The sequence below is a fragment of the Nyctibius grandis genome, chromosome 13 (assembly GCF_013368605.1).
Source record: "Nyctibius grandis isolate bNycGra1 chromosome 13, bNycGra1.pri, whole genome shotgun sequence".
Classification (NCBI taxonomy): domain Eukaryota; kingdom Metazoa; phylum Chordata; class Aves; order Nyctibiiformes; family Nyctibiidae; genus Nyctibius; species Nyctibius grandis.
Window position 1 is genome coordinate 2,720,172 of NC_090670.1, and position 19,602 is coordinate 2,739,773.

At 34.1% G+C, this 19,602-nt stretch overlaps 1 protein-coding gene across 1 annotated transcript in view; it reads right to left on the reverse strand.

Moving 5' to 3' along the window:
* Nucleotides 1-1,224: 1,224 nt before the first annotated feature.
* The window catches only part of CHM (CHM Rab escort protein), a 59,912-nt gene continuing 41,534 nt past the window's right edge, over nt 1,225-19,602 (reverse strand). The window contains exons 10-15 of the mRNA XM_068412093.1: nt 17,554-17,658; nt 16,599-16,662; nt 15,558-15,654; nt 12,016-12,108; nt 8,495-8,661; nt 1,225-4,001 (exon numbers count right to left, since the gene is read on the reverse strand). Of these exons, the coding sequence (XP_068268194.1) occupies nt 3,795-4,001; nt 8,495-8,661; nt 12,016-12,108; nt 15,558-15,654; nt 16,599-16,662; nt 17,554-17,658 (733 nt within the window). The 3' untranslated portion in view covers nt 1,225-3,794. The remainder of the gene's footprint in view (nt 4,002-8,494; nt 8,662-12,015; nt 12,109-15,557; nt 15,655-16,598; nt 16,663-17,553; nt 17,659-19,602) is intronic.

Below are 19,602 nucleotides of genomic sequence, written 5' to 3' on the forward strand. Positions count from 1 at the left end.
AAAAGACAATATAAAAGATAAAAACCCTGAGAACTCCCCAAGTCCTCTTCAGAGCATTTCAGTGAAATGGCACAAAGCCTGTGCTCCATCCCATTTCCACACAGCAGCTGACTGCCTGGATGTTTCTGAATCAGCAAGTCTAACATGAAGATATTTTTTTCCAGGGGTCAACTTTCCCATTGATGCAAGGAGGATTTACACATGCAAGTCCCATTAACATTAATAGGAGTTACCTACATAAATCCCCCTGCAATGATAGGAGAAAAGACCCCATAGTCTGCAAGGATCTAAGTTCTAATGATTACCTGTCAAATGGCCCTAAGCATCATCATCACCAGAAAAAGCAGACGTAGCAGCTTCATGGCTGAAAATACTTCCAAAGGAACAGTAACTAATTGCAGTCACACAGATAAGGCAATACAACAGCAGAAGGGAAACTGGCATAAAATGGACTGTTTGAATATTAAGAGTTAATCCGATTAATGAAGTTAAAAAGAAAGTACTCATTAAAAAAGGAATTGAAACATATCAAAGCACTCCTTAGGAAAAAAAAAGGTGTGAATATTGTATGAGCTCCAAGGTGCTTGAAGGATAATACAGCTACTTGTTTAAAAATTCAATTAACCTTATCTTTCTTTAACTTGATTTATTAATAATCCTACAGATAAATTGCCAGTTTTTAAAAAGTCATGTTGTCTTTTGAATACATCCTGTATGACAAGCCTTAAAAACTACTTCAAATAAGCCTAACCCTCACTTTGTATGCTTAAATCATTTAAAGCAAGAACAAAATGCAGTTCAAAGCATGATTTCTGTAAAATACAAAGATCAACAGTCTTATCTACTGCTATTGCAAGTGAGCTATTGGGTACTCAAGTACCATAGGAAAAACATTTTATGTTTCCATTCACCATATGAATGAGACATGAAAACAGTTTTTAAGCAATCAATGTAGTGTAAAGTCGTAACCTACAACTTGTAGATTATTCTGTCTTATCTAAAATGAAATTTGCAATATTTCCAAACTTTGCTTCACATGGACACCGAGCACTAAAACGCTACTTTATATAAACTTGCTAACTGATATAAACATAGTGTCACACACGTAAACTTCAATCTTCTTACAGATGTCAACACGATGAAAGCAGACCACAGAATTATCAGGAAATCTCAGCTAATGAATGAACTGCTTTTCTTGCGTAATTGAAACAAAACACAGAAAAATGCACTTGCAAGCAAACCTTTAATTTTCATCAAACGATTTCCTTGTAAACACAGAAGATGAAAAATTCAACTACGATCCCTATTATCGAAAGACAAACAGGAACTAGGTCCTCCACTTAGTTCTTTTACAGATCCGTAGATGTTACATACAATGGCCACATACTCATGCTTTCCAATACACACAAAAATTGCAGCTAAATGAAGAGGCAGTATGCTTATTACTATATACAAATAACTGCTCAATCACAAGCAGCCAAAGATAACTGTTGTTTAACATTGGAAACATTTCAACCACATACTGTTCTGAGGACTCTGCGATTATACGCACAACCGTACCAATCCAATAAGCAAAGAACGTAAATGCTAACAAACCCATTTTTGAAATGCAAATTGGACAATGTATTATGATGCAAAACAAAGTGAAGTTAACTGTATCAGTTAGGCTGTAAAAAAATAAATAAATTAACCTTTATGGCATGAAGCCATTTTAACACAAAACTGTACAAGAGCCTGGATGTGTCAAGTTCAGGCAGAGCTGAGAATTAATTACTCAATGGCATTTTTTATTTACGTACAGTATTTAAGCACTGCTAGTACTATATCTAAGTTCATGTAGAATTTCAAACCACAACACATCAAAATTCACTGATCTCTATATTTAGATACACTACTCCTCTATTGGGTGTACATTTTAAGGTAAATCTTTAAGTAAATGCTAAATATTTTTCATTATCTGAATATCTAATTTCAAGCATTGTTCAGAAGAAGTGCAAGTTTATCATGGTCATTTACAACAGTCTTCTCATTTTGTAATATCTCATAAAAACTAGGCTTATAAATACTCCATTAAATTTTTCTGTATAAATGCTTTATGATTTATCATTACAAAATGCATAATTTACAGCTATCGCACTAATTTTCATCCTGTTAACCGGGATCAATAGAAGCCTTTGGAATTATCAGTTGAACCTTCTTCCCATCACAAAAACCCTCAATTAATTATCGTCTAAGCTTCTCAGACACCATACTCCACAAAACTAACTACTGGCTTACTAAAGGCCCAAACATTGCAATGAACCCAGAGAAACCAAAAACAGGTACTCTCCATTCATGATTTTAAATTTGGTTGGGAAGTCTAGCATTAAATTTAAATTGTGCTATTTCCCTGACTACAGTAAATTAAGTCACTAGTGAAAATGTGTGATCTATTAGATCTTATTAAAAAAACATTTGAATGTAAAATAGTTTCATGTGAGAAACATCTATTGGATTATATTTGTTTCTAAATTATGGCATCAGTTTCAAAACCATACAAGAAATTTTTCACTATACAAATTAAACATGACATCTATTACATACTCTAAAGCCATTACAAAACTGTCAATATTATTGCCTTTAAGTTCCATCATAAAACCACTTTGAAAGACAGATTGTGAAGCTCACCTTCAACTGTTTAATTAGCACAGATCCAATGACTTTTAGCAGAACTGTGATACGTTGCACCATAAGATCATCCTCTGACTGGCAAGCAAACCTGCACATATTTTCTTTTGATTAGTTTCGACTTGTTGCCTGTTTAAAAAATGAAGGATTCCTTCCGAGATGTAAAACAAGACTAAATTCTCTCAACAAATCGTGAATCCTATTTTAGTATTTTAAATTCAAATGCTTTGTTCTATGTTTTTTGTTTAGCTACAAACACCCCTGGATCTGGTGGACCTATGGCTATTCAGAAATGTCTCAGCTATCAATGAAACTATTTGATGAAGAAAGATTATCCAAGCTAAGGAAAGTAAGGCAATCGCAAATACTACGGCTATGGGGTTTTTAAACCTCTTTTTCTTACCCTTCCTCCCTTACATTTTAGTTTGGGTCAACCTCCTTGTTACCAATACTTAAAAATCAAATGAAAATTTAATCACAAAACGATAAGTTTGTGTTCTGTATTAGGTTTGTAACCTAGTTAAAGGATTGTTAAGTTTGAAACAAGTAACCATAGGCACTGTTAGGTTTGAAGTAGGTAGCCATAGAAACCCCACTAGGTAAGATGCTGGACTTTTTGTGTTGTTAGAGACCGTCATGGACACTAGTTTAATACAATAGAGTTACTTACTGGACAAACGAGTTACAACATGTTAGAGAGCCAAGATGCTACCACGCCTGCGCAAGAAGGAAAGGTGAAAAATGCATAGCGAGGAAGACATACGGCCTTCATCTCACAGACCCCGGCCCACGACCACCACAGGAAACTACGCGTGCGCAACCGGGAGGAGTTAAAGGCGGAGACTATGGAAATGAATTCCCGGAACTCATTACAATAAAGACCACCTTTTTCGGGATAGGTTATGAATATATATAGGCGTCCTTGGATACATGATAAATGTGTAATTAACTTACCATATAAATACGAAATGAACTACTGACGCGGCGCGCGTGCGTTTTTGGAGGGCTACCTCCCGTGCCGCCCAGCCGCAATAAAGGTGTGCCTGCTTCTTAATGCTACAGTGGTGTTAAGAGGTTTTATTCCCGATTTCGGTGACATCCTCTTCTACTACAAGAACAGTGCTAACTCATTCTTTATTATCTTCTTTCTTAACAGCAGTACTATCTCCACTACCGCTTTCCTCAACGGAGGGTTCAGGCTTTGCCTCTGGTGAATTACTGAATCCAGACTCTTCTGGTGCAATCTCATCTTCATCGTAAATAATATCTTCTGGATTTGGTGGTGGTGGGCAAAATTCCTCGGTAGGAAACATTTCCTGGAAAATAGTCTCAGCCTATTCAGAAAAAAAAGCATAAAATAAACTTTACCTTGAAATGCAATACCTCGCACCCATATTTTACAGATATTTAAGACTAATCTCTGTTCTTTCGAATCAATAGTGATTTAATGCTTTGACAGTATTGTAAACACGTGGGAAATACATTCCTTCTTGCAGTCCTCAAAGAAGAAAAAGCAATCTATCCTTTTACGCTGTTCTACTAGGGAGGTCACAGCATAGGGCTTTTTAAAGAATGCTGCTCATTCTACATCGTACTGAGAACAACAAAGCTGATTTTTTGCAAGCAAAATTATCTTTTCCACTATAAAAATATCCCTAGCTGAAGTCACCGCAAGGCATGGGAAAGATCTTGCCTCCTTCCAGAGCAAGAACCCATTTCACATGACAAGCAAAGCCGGGAAATTGTTAATACGTACAATAGACACCATATCTATAGGGGATTTCTTCTTAAATTTAAAAGCTACAAAAAATCTCCATTTCTGTTTTTCTGAGCAGCTCATAGATAGCTCAACTGAGAACTATTCTCATCCAATGGAATATTATCATTGAAAATATATGCATATTTGTATACATTTATAGTTTCTTCAAAAAACGTCTATAATTTCAATGTATTATGTGTGTACACTGATGTGCACTAATTGTGCTGTTCTGAAAAGAACTGTATAAACAACTTTTATTGAGATGAAAAGACAGTTACTCTTAAGATATAGCTCAAAGATTTAATTTACAATGCCACTTACTCTTCAAGCTATCGAGGTTTAGAAATTAAGTACACATAAAAAGTCAAGTTTTTTGACCACTGCAATGAAAGTTGTTAAAAAGAAACGTGTTCTTGATAACATCAGGTAGTTGTTATTACCACACAGAGAATAAAACTACAAAATCTGGGATAAAAAGTACCAAAATAATACAATCTTAGAATTCTTTTTATAAAAACAAAGGAGGCCAAAAATCCTTTAAAAAAACACAAGAATGCAAGGAGCTTTTTTAACTAGTGTTGAATAGTTTTACAGGTTCTTGTGCATATATAAGCTTACCTTAAAAAAAAGAAAAAGCTAGAGATGCTCAGGAATGTATTTAGTGAATCAACATGCACTTCACATTTCCATAAATGTTGCCTTTTCCAAGTCCTTAAGCTTCTAAGGCAAACAGAGACAACTGATGCAGACACCCAGTTATATTTTGGGTTTCTAAAAAGGCAAAGGAACACGGCCTCTCTATTCTGTCTGTTTAGTAAACTATGCCCTAAAGACGACCTGTGATGAGAGCTCCCACATAGGCAAGAATGCACTTAATCTTTATATTCATACTGCTACCAGACATGGCACTGCAAAAGCTGACAGTAGGGTCAGTTAATGCCAGCTGCAAAGGCTGATTACATGATGTGGATTCCTGGACAAGAGGGAATTGTTTTGAGATTAATACATCATTGAGCATGTACCAAACAGCTTTCTGTGATAAACTTCACTGCCCACCAGCAGCACTGGATTTGTATCACCAGCATCTGGATGTAGGACTCCATTATTAACTGCTTAAATGACCCTGTCTACTCTCAGTTCAATTTAATTTCTCATTCTGCTTCCTAAATTTCACTCTTCCATACCCCTTTAAAACTGTTTAAACTATTTATATTAGTATATGACAAAATATACAAAAACCTTCTGTTCTCTACTTCAAAGACATGGTTTTGTAATTTGAAAATCTTGCCTAGTTAGTCTGGAGTGCAAGGGGGTACAAATATCCTACAAAAGTTTACAAAACTAAGTTTTTGAAGGTAAGAGAAAGACTTTTTATTTCAAGTCTGCACTCATCCTTGAAACTCAAAAAATAGACTTAAACTATTATTATATTTAATAGAATATTGAAGAGAAGTGTCATATTATTGTAACTAATACTTATTGTAACTAATTAAGTTAGTAAATAGTTCCTTCAACATTTAGTAGTTAAGTGTACCAGCTTTCAAGTGTGTATGTTTGAATTAAGCATTAAGACACAGGCATGTAAAGTACTTGCATAGATACTCAAAAATTTAATAACTGTTTGAAGTTGAATAAAACTCTGTTTTGTTACTGTTTTACTGTATCCCAGCTACGCACCTTGATGGCATGCAGACAAGCTGTATGGGCTTTCATAGCATCTTGGACAGAGAACACTACCAAAATAACAGTACTTTGAAATGCTACACACTTGACTAACTCTGAAATCCTTCCAGATATAGAAAAAAATGTAAACAGGTTAAAAGACAAATATTGGCATGACTATTTTAGTGCTTCCTCTTATGAACACGAAGATGCCTCACAAATCTGAAATACTTCAGGGAACATAATACTTTAGAACATGATAATTCACATCAGGTTGTAGCAGTGAAAAAATAGAAAAGTGGAAGCCAGATGCTATACTTGACCCATACATACAGAATTTGAAGGAACCATGAATGGCACTTTACATTTGATTTAGTCTATCCTCAGGGCAAGTAAATGCAGACATCAAAATTAATCCAATATTATACTAGGAATTTAACACTAAATTAAAATAAAACAAGAATGAAGTCATTTGTATACTGAGCCATAGATGGATCATGACCTGTAAAAGTTGCGGTGTCTTGCCTTCTAAATAATGTATCATCAATATAATGAAACAGCATGACATATAGAAGTTTATAATACTAATGCTAATGAAAACATAGATCATGGGACGTATCATTAAAACAATAAACACAGAATTGATCAGAGAAATTAGATTCAATTTTCCAAGCTATCTCCAAGACTAATATACACAGAGGTTTTATGTTTGTTTTTTAAAGTGTTCTGATCCATGAGTTTGTAAATATTTCATGTTTGGAGATGTCCATCCCATTGCTAGGAAGATGAAAGTGATTTGGGGGTAGAAGGCACACCAACTTACATGTATTTCTCTCCTTCAATTGTCTAGAATGTCCCTGCATTCTAGATGGGAAGGGTGTATTCTAACTGCAAATTCTGCTTTATCTTCAGTTTATTCTTCACTTTGTTCTCACATATGCTCCTCACTTTTCCCTTATGACTTTTAATTATAAACATGTTTACACTAAAATATTTTTCACTCTAAGTAGTGACCATTTGTTTCAAAATTTAAAACAGGTTCAAAAAAAACCCACCATAGTTTCTATTTACTCTTTCTGAAATGCAGGGTTTTAGGCTCCTGATTGTTTCTTCTCTGAGATCTGCTTGATTAACACCTATCTCACTGATGGTCAACAGATTTAACACAACGGCTAACTACAGCAGCGAGAATATTTAAACACAGCTTGATCTATACTACCATTACTCATTGGTAAGAAAAAGAGCTGTTAAGGTAAGACATTGCTGAATGTGAGAAAAGGTAGCTATCAGAATCAGAAATAGGCTGGTTTTTAAGTGTATTTAAACAGCTTTTAAGTTGCACTGTTTTAAATAACAGTTAAAAAAATCTCATCTAGGAAGAAGAATTTAAAACTGCTACCATAATAATTGTCTTGCATTATTTTTTGTCTTTACAATTCTTTATCCTCTTAGGAGGTAAATTATTGCCTTGTAAAGCAAAATAAAAGGTACTACTAGCCCTTAATTATACTGTTCTGACCCTACAGTTCAGGCTATGTCAGCCTTTCCACTTTAAAATCTTATTTTAAGAGGTTTATGACTTAGTCATAAAAAATCCTGCAAGTGGTTAGAAGATGTCATGCACTTTCTCTGAACATGGTCATTAAAAAAACAGCTTTAAAAATGACTAATGCCAGTTAATCCTACAAAGATGTAAAAGTGTTCTCACATTAGCTCTGAAAGTACCCTGGCACTACATGACTGCTGTGGTAGATTTGCCTAAGAATTTATACCTTCCTTATCAGGGTGGATCTCTGAATGGAAGAGCAAAGGAGAAGCATTCCTGTAGTTGTCTTTTGTTGAAGAAGTCATAATCTACATATTCACATGATCTTGTTGTCTTCTGCTCAGCAGTAGTGGGGAAGGCACAATGAGAGGTATGATATGAAGTTCTTTGTGAATTTCTGCGGACCTACCCTTGAAGATCTGGTGTCCCTGCATATTCTGCCTACTGCCAACACAGAAGGTGGCTATTTCACGATTTCTCTTCTGTTTAGAGAGCTTTCACTCTTCACCCCCAATTTCAAAGCACTAGTAGTTTGTCTTAAATTGAGTAGTGGTATGTTAAGCCTACTACTAGGCAACTTGCAAGTGGTTCTCAGTTCAGCATTCCAGTTGGCAGGAACTAGACATACAGACAACCTGAGAACTGATCTTTTCTCAGGTTTCCTCCATTCTCAATCCTACTGACATTCACTTTGCTCACTAAGTAAGATTTTTGTACGTCTAGCTGTGAAACTTTATAGCTGTATTAGTACTAATTAGCTAGCATAAAGTAGAATAACCCGCAACAAAAGTAGACTGTATTTGACTTCCTTAGGTCTTTAAAATTAAAGTTCTGCAACCAAAAAAACTGATCTGCCCAACCTGTTTGACAGCACAGTCATTTCCTAACGCAGAGTCTGGTCCAGAGCAGACATAAACATTTGAGGGTAAGCCATCATATGAATTTTTGTCAATTCCTGAAGAATCTCTCATGTTGAAGTAGACTGCCCAGAGGACTCTAGGTTTTTCCAGTTCTTCATTTTCAGTCTCTGACAAGAAAAAAAAAAAGTGCTTCCAGTAATCAGTGTTCATGGGTAATAAGGGAAATATGTAATCTAGCATACTAAAAGTCAATTTATTAACATGGAATTACTGTAATAAAGTAATTTTTTTTCTTTAAAAAGCCAATTAATTTTACTTTCCATTCTTTTCTGAGGTACTCTTTCACCGTACTTTTCCTTTACAACCATAGGTATGTAAACTCTACTTATTCTGTACATGCTATGCCACATAAGAAGCAATTATCACCTAAAAGCACACTACCAAGAAGCTTGGTCTAAATTTAACGCCTTTCCACTTCATGTTATCTAGTTTACTCTGGATAAACTCCATAAGCTCACGACAGTCTAAACAAGTCCTCCAGGGGCTGTGCCAGCTTGAAGCTATTACATTCCATATGCAAAGATATTTTTGATGTATACTTTTTCCCCCTCATTTAATAGTTTATCTTTGTATGGGAACTCTTCTTATAATGGGCCTTAGTGTGCTTTAAGGTTGAGCATCTCCAAACCAATCTAAGGAGACTAATGCTCATGGTTTAAATAAAAGAAATTTTGAAGAAAAATCCACACACAATACCCTCCCTCTCCAATTAAGCGCAGATAAAGAATTACCAAAGCCCAGAGGTACTCTGTTTGGGATATGTGATATGCAGTCCGTAGAATCTCTAAACTGTGGAATTACTGCTAAATGAAAATAAATTATTACTCTTTATTTATCTACACTTACTGAGGGCTTGTACTGTGCTACAATACTCATTACGAATACAAAATGATCATACACTATGTCTTGCTTGTCCATCATCTGTACCTTCTTGCAGTTACTTTGCACATTCATACAACCCCTCTATGCACAGGCAGAAAAACCTCTGGGAAGATGAAGGTCACTTTTTAACAATGCGGAATGAAATGGAGGAATACACAACATAGATTCTTAGCTTAATAGATACTATTTGTTTGGTATATTTTCTGTCCCCTTTTTGGTATTTTACCTCCTCTAAAATAAATGAAGCTTGTAAAAGACCTTGCGAGATTTACTTCTTTCCAAGGAAGAAACTTCTAGATAACAATGGCATTCAAAACAGTATTTTAAAGCAGTTGAATTAGATAAAAAGAGATAAATCTATGTTATTCCTTCAGTATCTTTTTATAACTGTCAAATACTTTAAAAAAAATAGGTGCTAACCGTACTGAATAGTTTGAAATATAAATTAAATTCATCAGCCTGTGAAAGTCTGAGCCTTAATACAGGGCAAGATGCTCTTTAATATATTAAAAAGTTCACATTGCTCATAAAAGTTACTTCTTCCTCATTTAGGCAGGAAAATGAATGGAGTCCTCTTCTCCAGGTGACTTTGCCTCTTTGACCTGCCATGGCCCAGTGCTCACTTTATCTGGTGATTCATTTTCAATAACTCCAACAGTATTTGTTCTGACATTTTAATTAAAATACGACCACTACCTCATCCTGATGATAAAAAGGCCTATGTGTCAGTGAAAACTAGCTTTTCAGTGCCTCAGTGCACCTGAGGACCCCTATGATCACAGAGTTTCTACAGAAGAATTTCAGTCAGGTTCTAAACAATATATCATTTCAAAACTGGATCACTTTAAACATTAAGATTAATGCTAACCCCCACAAATGATTAGAAGACACTAAACTGCAAGCTAATCTGTTCTTCACCAGTTGAGTCTTTGAAACACAGGCACTGTCTTGAAAGTTTAAGATATATGTTAAATATTAAAAGTTGGAAATTAGCAGGCTTTAAATTAACAAATATCAACATGACAAGTGTTCGCAGCTCTCCAGTCTAATACTTTCCTATTTGCAAACCCTAGTTGTAATCTATGTGTTTGTTTTGTAAAGGCTCTTGTAAACCTAGTAAAAAAATTACATCTTTGGGACATCAAAATAATTGCCTTTCCTGTAAGCAAAAAAAGAAAGAAAATGCATTTTATTTAATACTTTAAAGTGCTTTTAATAGGAAGTATTGTCTAACAAAAACAATATTTGCTTTTTCATTAAAAGGTAGAGGGAAAAAATGTAAAAATGCAAAAGAACACAGAGAAACAAACTTGTGAGAAGCTGAACTCAACCCTTCATGGAACACTGTTCTTGCTTACAGAGCCCTGAGAGGAAAAAGAAAGACTGGCCACTTAAAAAGACTGCATTTATTTTTTTTTAAACAGGAGAAAATTCTACCTGAATTCATGAGGTTAAGAATGAAGCATAACAGCAAATACTATAAGCAAAAAATTTATAAATATTATAAAATACATCCACATCTTACTAACATGCGTCTATCCAAACGCAAACACTTCCACTGACAGCTAAGTATTGTCTCCTCCTAGAAGAACCATCATTTACTGTATTTAAGTATGAGCACATTGTATTTAAAAATGCTTTGTTGGGGTTAGAACACAGCAACATCTATGTACACACTACCTATTCTATGAGCATCTACCAAAAATATGATTAAATTCAAGATCTCGGGATTAAATTACAAAGAGTTCTGTGGAACTAGCTTAAAGTATCTCAGGGATAATTTCTAGGCAACAACTGCTTTGTCAACAGCTACTTTCTTCTGGGACTGTGAAATTGTCCATCTCAAGGTCAAAGTTCATGAAAGTAGCTGGCAAAGTTTCCTTGAATTTAGGGCCAAATAGTTCATTATTGGAAATTACTGGAAATCTATCTTCCTGATAACACTGCAGTGTGCAACAACTTTATGCTTCCACTGCTTAAAGCAGAATCCAGAGAATTTCAGCTAAACACAGCAAACAAGATGACAACAAAGGGATGAGCAACAGTGTTAGAGAAGGCAAAAGAAAACTAAGAAGCTTATGGCACTGAGCACATCTGGCAGCTGGAGGAGAAAAGCAGATCACTAACTTTTGGGGTTTTGAGATCTTTTATTAGCAATACCCAAGTGACAGAAAGCACTAAAAACAGGATCGTGTAACAAAAAAATATTCCCAAATATTTAATTTCACTACTGCACCTTTGAAAGGCATTCTGAGGAGCAAATATGTTTCCATGAAAATGTGAAAAATTAAAAAGGTCCTAGACACTTATAGCCATGGTCCTTATATACTGAAGTTAAACCACAGCTGAAGAAGACTTGGAAGATTACATCATGAAATTAAAAAAAAATCTGACATCTGTCTAATCCATCTCACTCTCAAAATAGATTCCTTTACTTTGAAATGCTGATATCTAAATAGCAGCTCACCATATGCTGACTCTGATGACAGATTCAGATGTTCAGTGACAGATACTTTAGTTACAAGGGTAAATTATATTTTTGCAAATAATGTCTTTGTACTTCACTTATTTCTTTTTACCTTTTTCTCTATTTAGATTGAATAACTTCTGTACAACAGGCTCCAAATCTTCCCTAGCAGTTGTAGTTGATGGACAGGTTAAATGGACTAAATCTGTTAAAAGAGAACAGAAACTAATCACAATCACAAATACACAGATACATAAATATCATTTACAATTTTAAAAGGCACAACAGGCTTCTAGAAATCCCTGCTCTTCATATAAATCAATTCCTTTAGCCCAGAGAAGTACAGTGTATATACACCACACAGAGAAATTTTATTAGTTCTGTTTTGCAGACTAGTGAGGTTGCTGACTCCTCAGAAATGATTATCACTTGATGAAGCTCTTGACCTCTTTTCTGTTCCGTTGGTCTCTACTCCCATACACAGCCACCTACTCTGCTGCTTTATCCCACCTGATTTTACATCCATTCATGCAGGTATTTAAAAGCCTCACCTTAAAGCTTTTTATAAAACCTCCTTAACAGACTCATTTGCTACTGAATGATTGTCTGGAAACTTAGCAGCAGAGAAGTATCTGTCAGAGAATTGTGAAGACGTTCAACGTATTTGTATAACATTTAAACTGATTCATTTTTTCTTCATTACTGTACATTTTTCACCAATTTAATAGCAATGTAGAGCTATGGCATTATTTCAAATCCATACGACATTTTTCTCTTTTCATTCTGAAGCCTGGCTATATTTGGGTCATTATTTACAAGTACATCACACATATCTTGAATGATTTCCTGGCTGCAGTTACGCCACAGAAAGTTGGCACTAACTCCAGGAGGACCAGAAATTTAACCCTTCATGCTCCTCCTCTTTCAGATTGCATACACACAGATTATATTCAAACATTAATATTCATTTTTTATTTAACCAAAAGCAAACCTTCTGTCTAAAAGGAATATGTACTAAAAAAAGTAAATGAAAACAGGTGGTGATAACAAAAGTCTTCCTGTAACCTTAACTAAATGTTTACAAGCCCAAACATTGTAATACAATCTATTCTTTCCTCAAAAAAACCCCAGCTATAAATCACTAAAGTTCACATCATTTACTTTCTATAAAATCTTTTTTATTATCTTTAAGGTTATGGCTATGAGTCACAGTCATCAGTATATATTTTGATTATATTTGATTTACTCAGGTATAACTGCATTAGTTACAGTGGTTGCCAACATTTGTCTTCAAGTAATTCTTCTAGCAAGAAGAACGATGAGTTTAGTTCATGATTTCATCATTACAGTCTCAATTTTTAGGGCAAGTGAAGGAGTTTGGTTCCACTCAAGTGGCAATACAGATTATGTGCCTGTCATTTATGCAGTGTGATCAAAGAGTAGATGTATTTGTATACTTATCTTAAATAATTGTTTGAAGGAGAAATCAGTCAGGTTAAAACCCATTTACAGATAATGATGTAAAAGTTTTTAAAAAAATTATGAAATATGTCCCATAACTAGAACTAAGCTATACCTAACATACAACTATACTATTTCAATATATGAAGACAAATTACATTAAGGACTGTAGTACCTTCTCTTCTGAAATGAAAAGAATTTATGGAGAAAAGTAAGTAACAGAAACCTTAATTTTTCAGCACCACAGAAATTCTCATGAAACTAATAATTTATATCTACTTGAACATCAATCCTTCTTTAGTTTCACTTCCTGCTATATATATATATTGTGAACCCTTAAATGAAGTAAATCAGCTATTTAAAGGATAAATATTAACAATATGCTTCATAGCACTAAGTTCTTAATTACAGATTTATCTTTTTTTATTATTTAAGTAGGAAATATAACTTTGAACAACTTAATGATTTAGTTCACTCTTCTTTCATATGCAAAGAACTGAGTTCAAGCCCAGATAACAATAAAAATAAATTGGTTATTATTACAGTTACTTATTTTTTGTTAAAAAGCGTTAGGTCAGGTAACCTCTAATTCTATTTATCTTCCATAGTGTCCCAAACTGATAACCTATTTAACAGAATTCAGAAAAAGAATTTGGAAAGAAAAATAAATACCTAGTAAGAACATTTTGTTGCTCATCTATTTCAAGTTCACATAAAACACCAACAATAGAGTCATACAGCTCTGTACATAGAAAACTTCTAATGGAAATACTGGGATGGCCCTTCTAGAAAGGTGATCTCTTAGATATTTTTAAAATTAAAGAATCTAATGCAGTAGACAACAATAACAAAGTTCTTAAAAGAATTTTTATAACCTTACCTCAAATATATCATGATGTACTCCTTCTCTCCAACTCTTGTAACGGGATGTAATCCCACCTCCACCAAAACTTTCAGAAGATAAAAGCCCCCCAGTACAGTGTACTTCAGGTACTTCAATTTAATAGTTCGGCTAAGGTGGTCCATTTCCAAACTAACAACAAACTACCAGTAAGATTCACGTGCTTTAGAGTATTTTTTTAAATCTACTGAAGGAAAAATTTATTGTTGTGTAAGTGAAAATAAGTCTATTAACATACCTATTAATTGTTCAGTATATGCTGATTAAGAAAAAAGCAGGAACTGCAGCAGAAACAACAACATATGCTCCAAAATGTTCTGCTAGAAATAATACTGAAATATACTTGATGTTTGTACTGAAAACCTATCTATATGGAAACAAAAATTTGCAGCATTTTTTTGAGGCCATAGAGTCCCATGGCATATAGATTCTCTTAAATTTTAAAGGTAGTCTCAAAGGAAAAAAAAAAATACATGCATCTATGTTAACTATGATCCCATCTTTTTGTTTAGTTTTTTTCAGAAATGATTTGAGAAAATACGTTGGGTGGCTTTTGGCCCTTTAATTATAGTGGTAGGAGAAATTCTTGGCAGAGAATTTTACAAAAAACAGTTCTAAATTAAAAAAAATCTTAATATTTTGACTTGAAGACTGCACAATCTTAGCTAGTTACAGTGGAGAAGAAAGCCTGCGAGAGCTCTCCACTAACCTTATCTGCCTTTCTACTAAATCTTCAGTTGGCTTAATCTTGCAGAATAAACAAAATGTGAAATTCTAACACTTTTTTTAATCTAAAAAAAAATATACAGCAATCATAACAAATGTTGGTGCTACTTTATAATTACTGTACAGTAAACAGAACACTGTCCCAGTACTAATAAGACTACAACCATCAAGCTTATTAGCCACGTAAGTGTTAAAAGGAACATTTTATGCTTGATTCATTTGTAAATAAAGAACAATATACTTTATTACCGTGAAAATCACAATAAGATTTTAAATAAATAATTATCACACGTAAATTACGAAAAAACTGAATGCAGCAAGAATCTTGTAGTATGATTCCTAAGCCATGTGAAACAACACACAACTGCTATAGAATTAAGACAATGGACATTTTCTCTCATCTGCTGCTAACAGTGACCCCATACACACTGTTTTCTCAGGTAACAGCCTGGTCATTGTGCAGCAGAGGAGTGATATGCACATATTTTAAATTTTGTTTCAGAGTTGATAGAGTCAAAGGGAAAAATATAAAAATATAGTTAAGATTACATGTAGCCTGTACTTACAAGTGTCCTTCATGCATGTCATGGTTGAGGAACACAACTCAATGATGCAAACTGCTGGTTTTCCCAGATCCACTGGAGGCACTGTCAAAATGGAAACCTGTCAAGCAGAAAGAACAACTTACGTTAAAGCAGAGTAACATGGAAGATGAGGCAACCACCACAATTCCGAGTAAAGGTGAAAAATAACTGCAGACATTTATACAGGTTTGTTTTCTGGTTTATTAGTAACAATTTGTGCAATCAATCCTGCAGAATTTGAGCATTAAGGAATTTCTACCGAAGTCAGTAAGGCCACCTTTGCTAGGGATGTCTGCAGCAGCGCCACAGGAGGAAAACCTCGTATCACAGCCCCCTCCAAAAGGATGACAGTTTAGAAACTCTGTTGGCAAGAGACTGCAAAATTGTTTTCAAACACTGGGCTGAGCACTGTTAGGTGAGAATGACTGAAGTACTTTTATGCAGGACTGCTAGTAGCAAGACTTAGGAAGAACAGACCTCTCTGTCATATATGTCCTTATCTGTAGATCCTATTTAATCTGTAAGAATACAGGAAGCATACAGAAGAAACACTTAACACAGATTAATATCCTTTAAAATTAAGGTCTGCAGAGACTGACGAAGCAGAAACATTTAAAGATCTGAAAGTGTACAATAAGAACTTCGAACAGTAAAAGTGATGTTAAAAAAATCAAAAGAACTTTGAACAAAGTTTAGACAAGATAAATAATTAACAGTTAATAGAATACTAAGGGTAACAGTTTATTAAAAAGTAAGCATAATAAACTACCTTAAAGACAGCAGCTTAGTAACTCTGTTAATTAATATAGTGCCAGCCAAACAGAGAAACCCAAGCCATTGAACTAAAATAAAATAAAATAAAATTCCTAATAGTTTTATAGAGACTAACAAATTGAATAATTACCAGTAGGGAGAGCCAACTAAAAAGCTGGATTCAAGCAGAAACAAAAGCATGAATTCCTACCACCAACTACATACTAATATATACAATTCAGAAAGAGGTGATACAAAATTGACATATACCTGCTGCTCTGAATCTGTGTTTAACACCGACTGATCAGTAATGAGCACCGCTCTGGAGATCTGCCTACAATTAAACAGAACAATTATGGCATTTCACAAAAATGTAAAAAATAGCAATTTGGATTCATAGTTCTGGCAATACCATTCTTAACATAATACTGTGGGAAGGCTATTTAAACATCTAATCTTTATTAATATGATTGTTAGTGGGGTATTCTGCCTGTTGCTGAAGTAGGACCACATCTGGAACATTACTGTAGTATTTTCAATGACCAAAATAGATGATGAATAAATGAGCCAGTGCAGTTATATAAAACAGCTTGAACACTACTGAGTTTTTAAAAATTCTTTTGTTTATTTCAACGAGATGAGTAGCAGCATGTTACAGGACTTTTTATGTTCCGAACAGCATAAGACGGATACTTTGGATTAAGGGGAAATACACTACGGTGGAGTTCATGAATTGAAGTTTCTAATCTTCATTATTTCTAATCATAGAAATAATCTATGATTATTTCTGCACTGCACCTACTACTACAGTTTGGCTAATATCTCATGTGCAATTTTTTCAAAGACAAAGGCAGTTTATGCCTAATGCTTTCGGCAAGAACAACAAAAATCAGAGAAAACAATGACTTCTAATACTCTTCTAAACCTGAACAAATTTGAAGTGAGAACAGCAACAGGCACCTCCACCCTCCAAACACTTTTCAATAAATGTGAAATTGCTAATGCACTCAGTGCTATTGGATTATTTGTAAGGAAAAGGGGAATGTGATTTAGAGGACAATTTAAGAAAACATAAACATAGAAAGTATACAGTATATAGAAGAGAAAACCTATGCACAGAACTAAGCTGTACTGCAAAGGTAAAGCAGGAGACAATAATCTCAAGGTTTTGCAGGGTACACTATTATTTAAAGAAATTTACTATGTTCACTGGTTTAGTACACACCTGTAACACACATTTTTGCATGTGCTCTCTGAAAGGTAACTATCTTCCACAATAAAATAGTTAGCGCTTATTCTTTGTCCAAAATGATCCACAACAGCTTTGCATCTGTTAAAAAAAAAATCAAGCCAAAGTAAAAAATTTGGACATAAGGTAACAAAATCAGGTGTAAGTTTTTGAAACTGAGTTATATAGCACATTGTTTATATCTTTCAAATAAGTTAGCTACACCTTTCTTTAACATGTGAACCCACCATAAAACAACTCAAACTGAGAACTAAATCCTAGAGTTATACATTCTACCTGGTATATAAAATTTTTAACATGCAATGCCATCATAGATAATGATATCAGAACATTAATAAATTGGTCACTTTATAAGGAAAATTAAATAAGCTAATAACACTGGCATTTGATTGTACGTGAAAATGGCATATGTTTCTTACCTCATGATACATGGAAAAGTAATATTGTGAATTATTTTGTAGGTGCTACCCTATGCAGTGTTATTTTTCCCCAGTCAGCAACCTTTACCAAATATGAGTTTATTTTGGCAATAATATTTGACAATAATATTTGACTAATTAAATGGCAAAACAACTTAAGAGAACTTTTCAGAGCTTCTATAGTTGTGACCAAATATGCCATTTATCTCTAAGTTACACACAAAAAGATGAACTAAGTCACATTGCTTTAAGAGCAACACATGTTCTTGATCGATACTGTTGTCTTTAAAAATATATAAATTCTAAAACATGTATTAGTCTGTCTCAGGCAACATAAAAAGAAACACCCAAAAGAAGTGCTTCTGAATGCACACAGGTCAAAACAAAATGAGAACAATTAAAAGTTGAGACACTGCTACAAAAATTTTTCAAGTGTAACACAACAGACTAACACTCTTGTAAATGGTACAAGCACTGTTTCACTTAAACGTGCTGCATTCTTCATACAGTTTACATCACATTCTATTCAACATGTGTTTCACTTGCAACTTTAAGAAGTTTTTTCTTAACGTTAACCTAACTGATTTAATTCTCAAGCGCTCATTTGAATACTGCAAATAAACAAGGAAGTCAAGCTGCTACAGCTCATTTCTAATTATAACCTTTCTTATTGTTTATGAAACAATTTCCCCTGCCAGCCCCCTGAACATTATCAAAGGGGAAAGGTTGATTAAATGTCATGTTGCATCACTCAAAGCCAGCAAAGGCAACTACACACTTTTTATTTTTCTGATAAGTGTTGTTTCCTCTCCTTTGTTCAGGAACAGCTATCAGGTCATATGTTTGATAAGATTTTAAACAGAAAAAGAGATAGCGCTTTTAATTTCAGTCTCCACTTTACTTCAAAGGATGATGCTGAGAAAATTTCTTTCAAGTACTGCTTCCAAATATGGAAAACACTTATGCACTGACATTATCAGGTCTCTGTCATCTGATATGTGTTGGGACAATGAATCATACAGAACCCTCCATTGACCTTCTTTCAATGTGTCTAGATAAAAGGATGAAAATTAGAATCCATCTCCTTGCAGTGCCACGAGTTATAAATGTACTTTATAGGGCTCATTATCCAAACTAATGGACTAAGGGCGACATCCTTGAAATGGACTTACCAGCACTGACAAAGCCAGTATGCAATATTTCAAAAAAGATATGTAAATTACTATGTATTTGCTATATCTTTTTCTTACAGATGTATAAATTTCCATTTATCACATCTTTTCCAGTTTTGAGCCAGAATTACATAATTGAAAACATATGTATAGTGTGACCAACATAAAATGCCTACCATTATTATTAATGCAATCCATGTAATTTAAAATACTTTAAATTTTATCATATGTATCCAACTAACTAACCTACAACAAGCATGGACAAAATAAACAACAAAAAGAAAAATAATTATCAGGCATACATTCAATGTGCTTTTTCCTCAACCTAAGGAATATAATTATTTTTTTATTTTCTAACAGAGCATCAGGTTTCTATCAAGATGGTATGCAGGATCTTCTGCATGTGTTAAAACAGCAGACCTATTCTGATACAA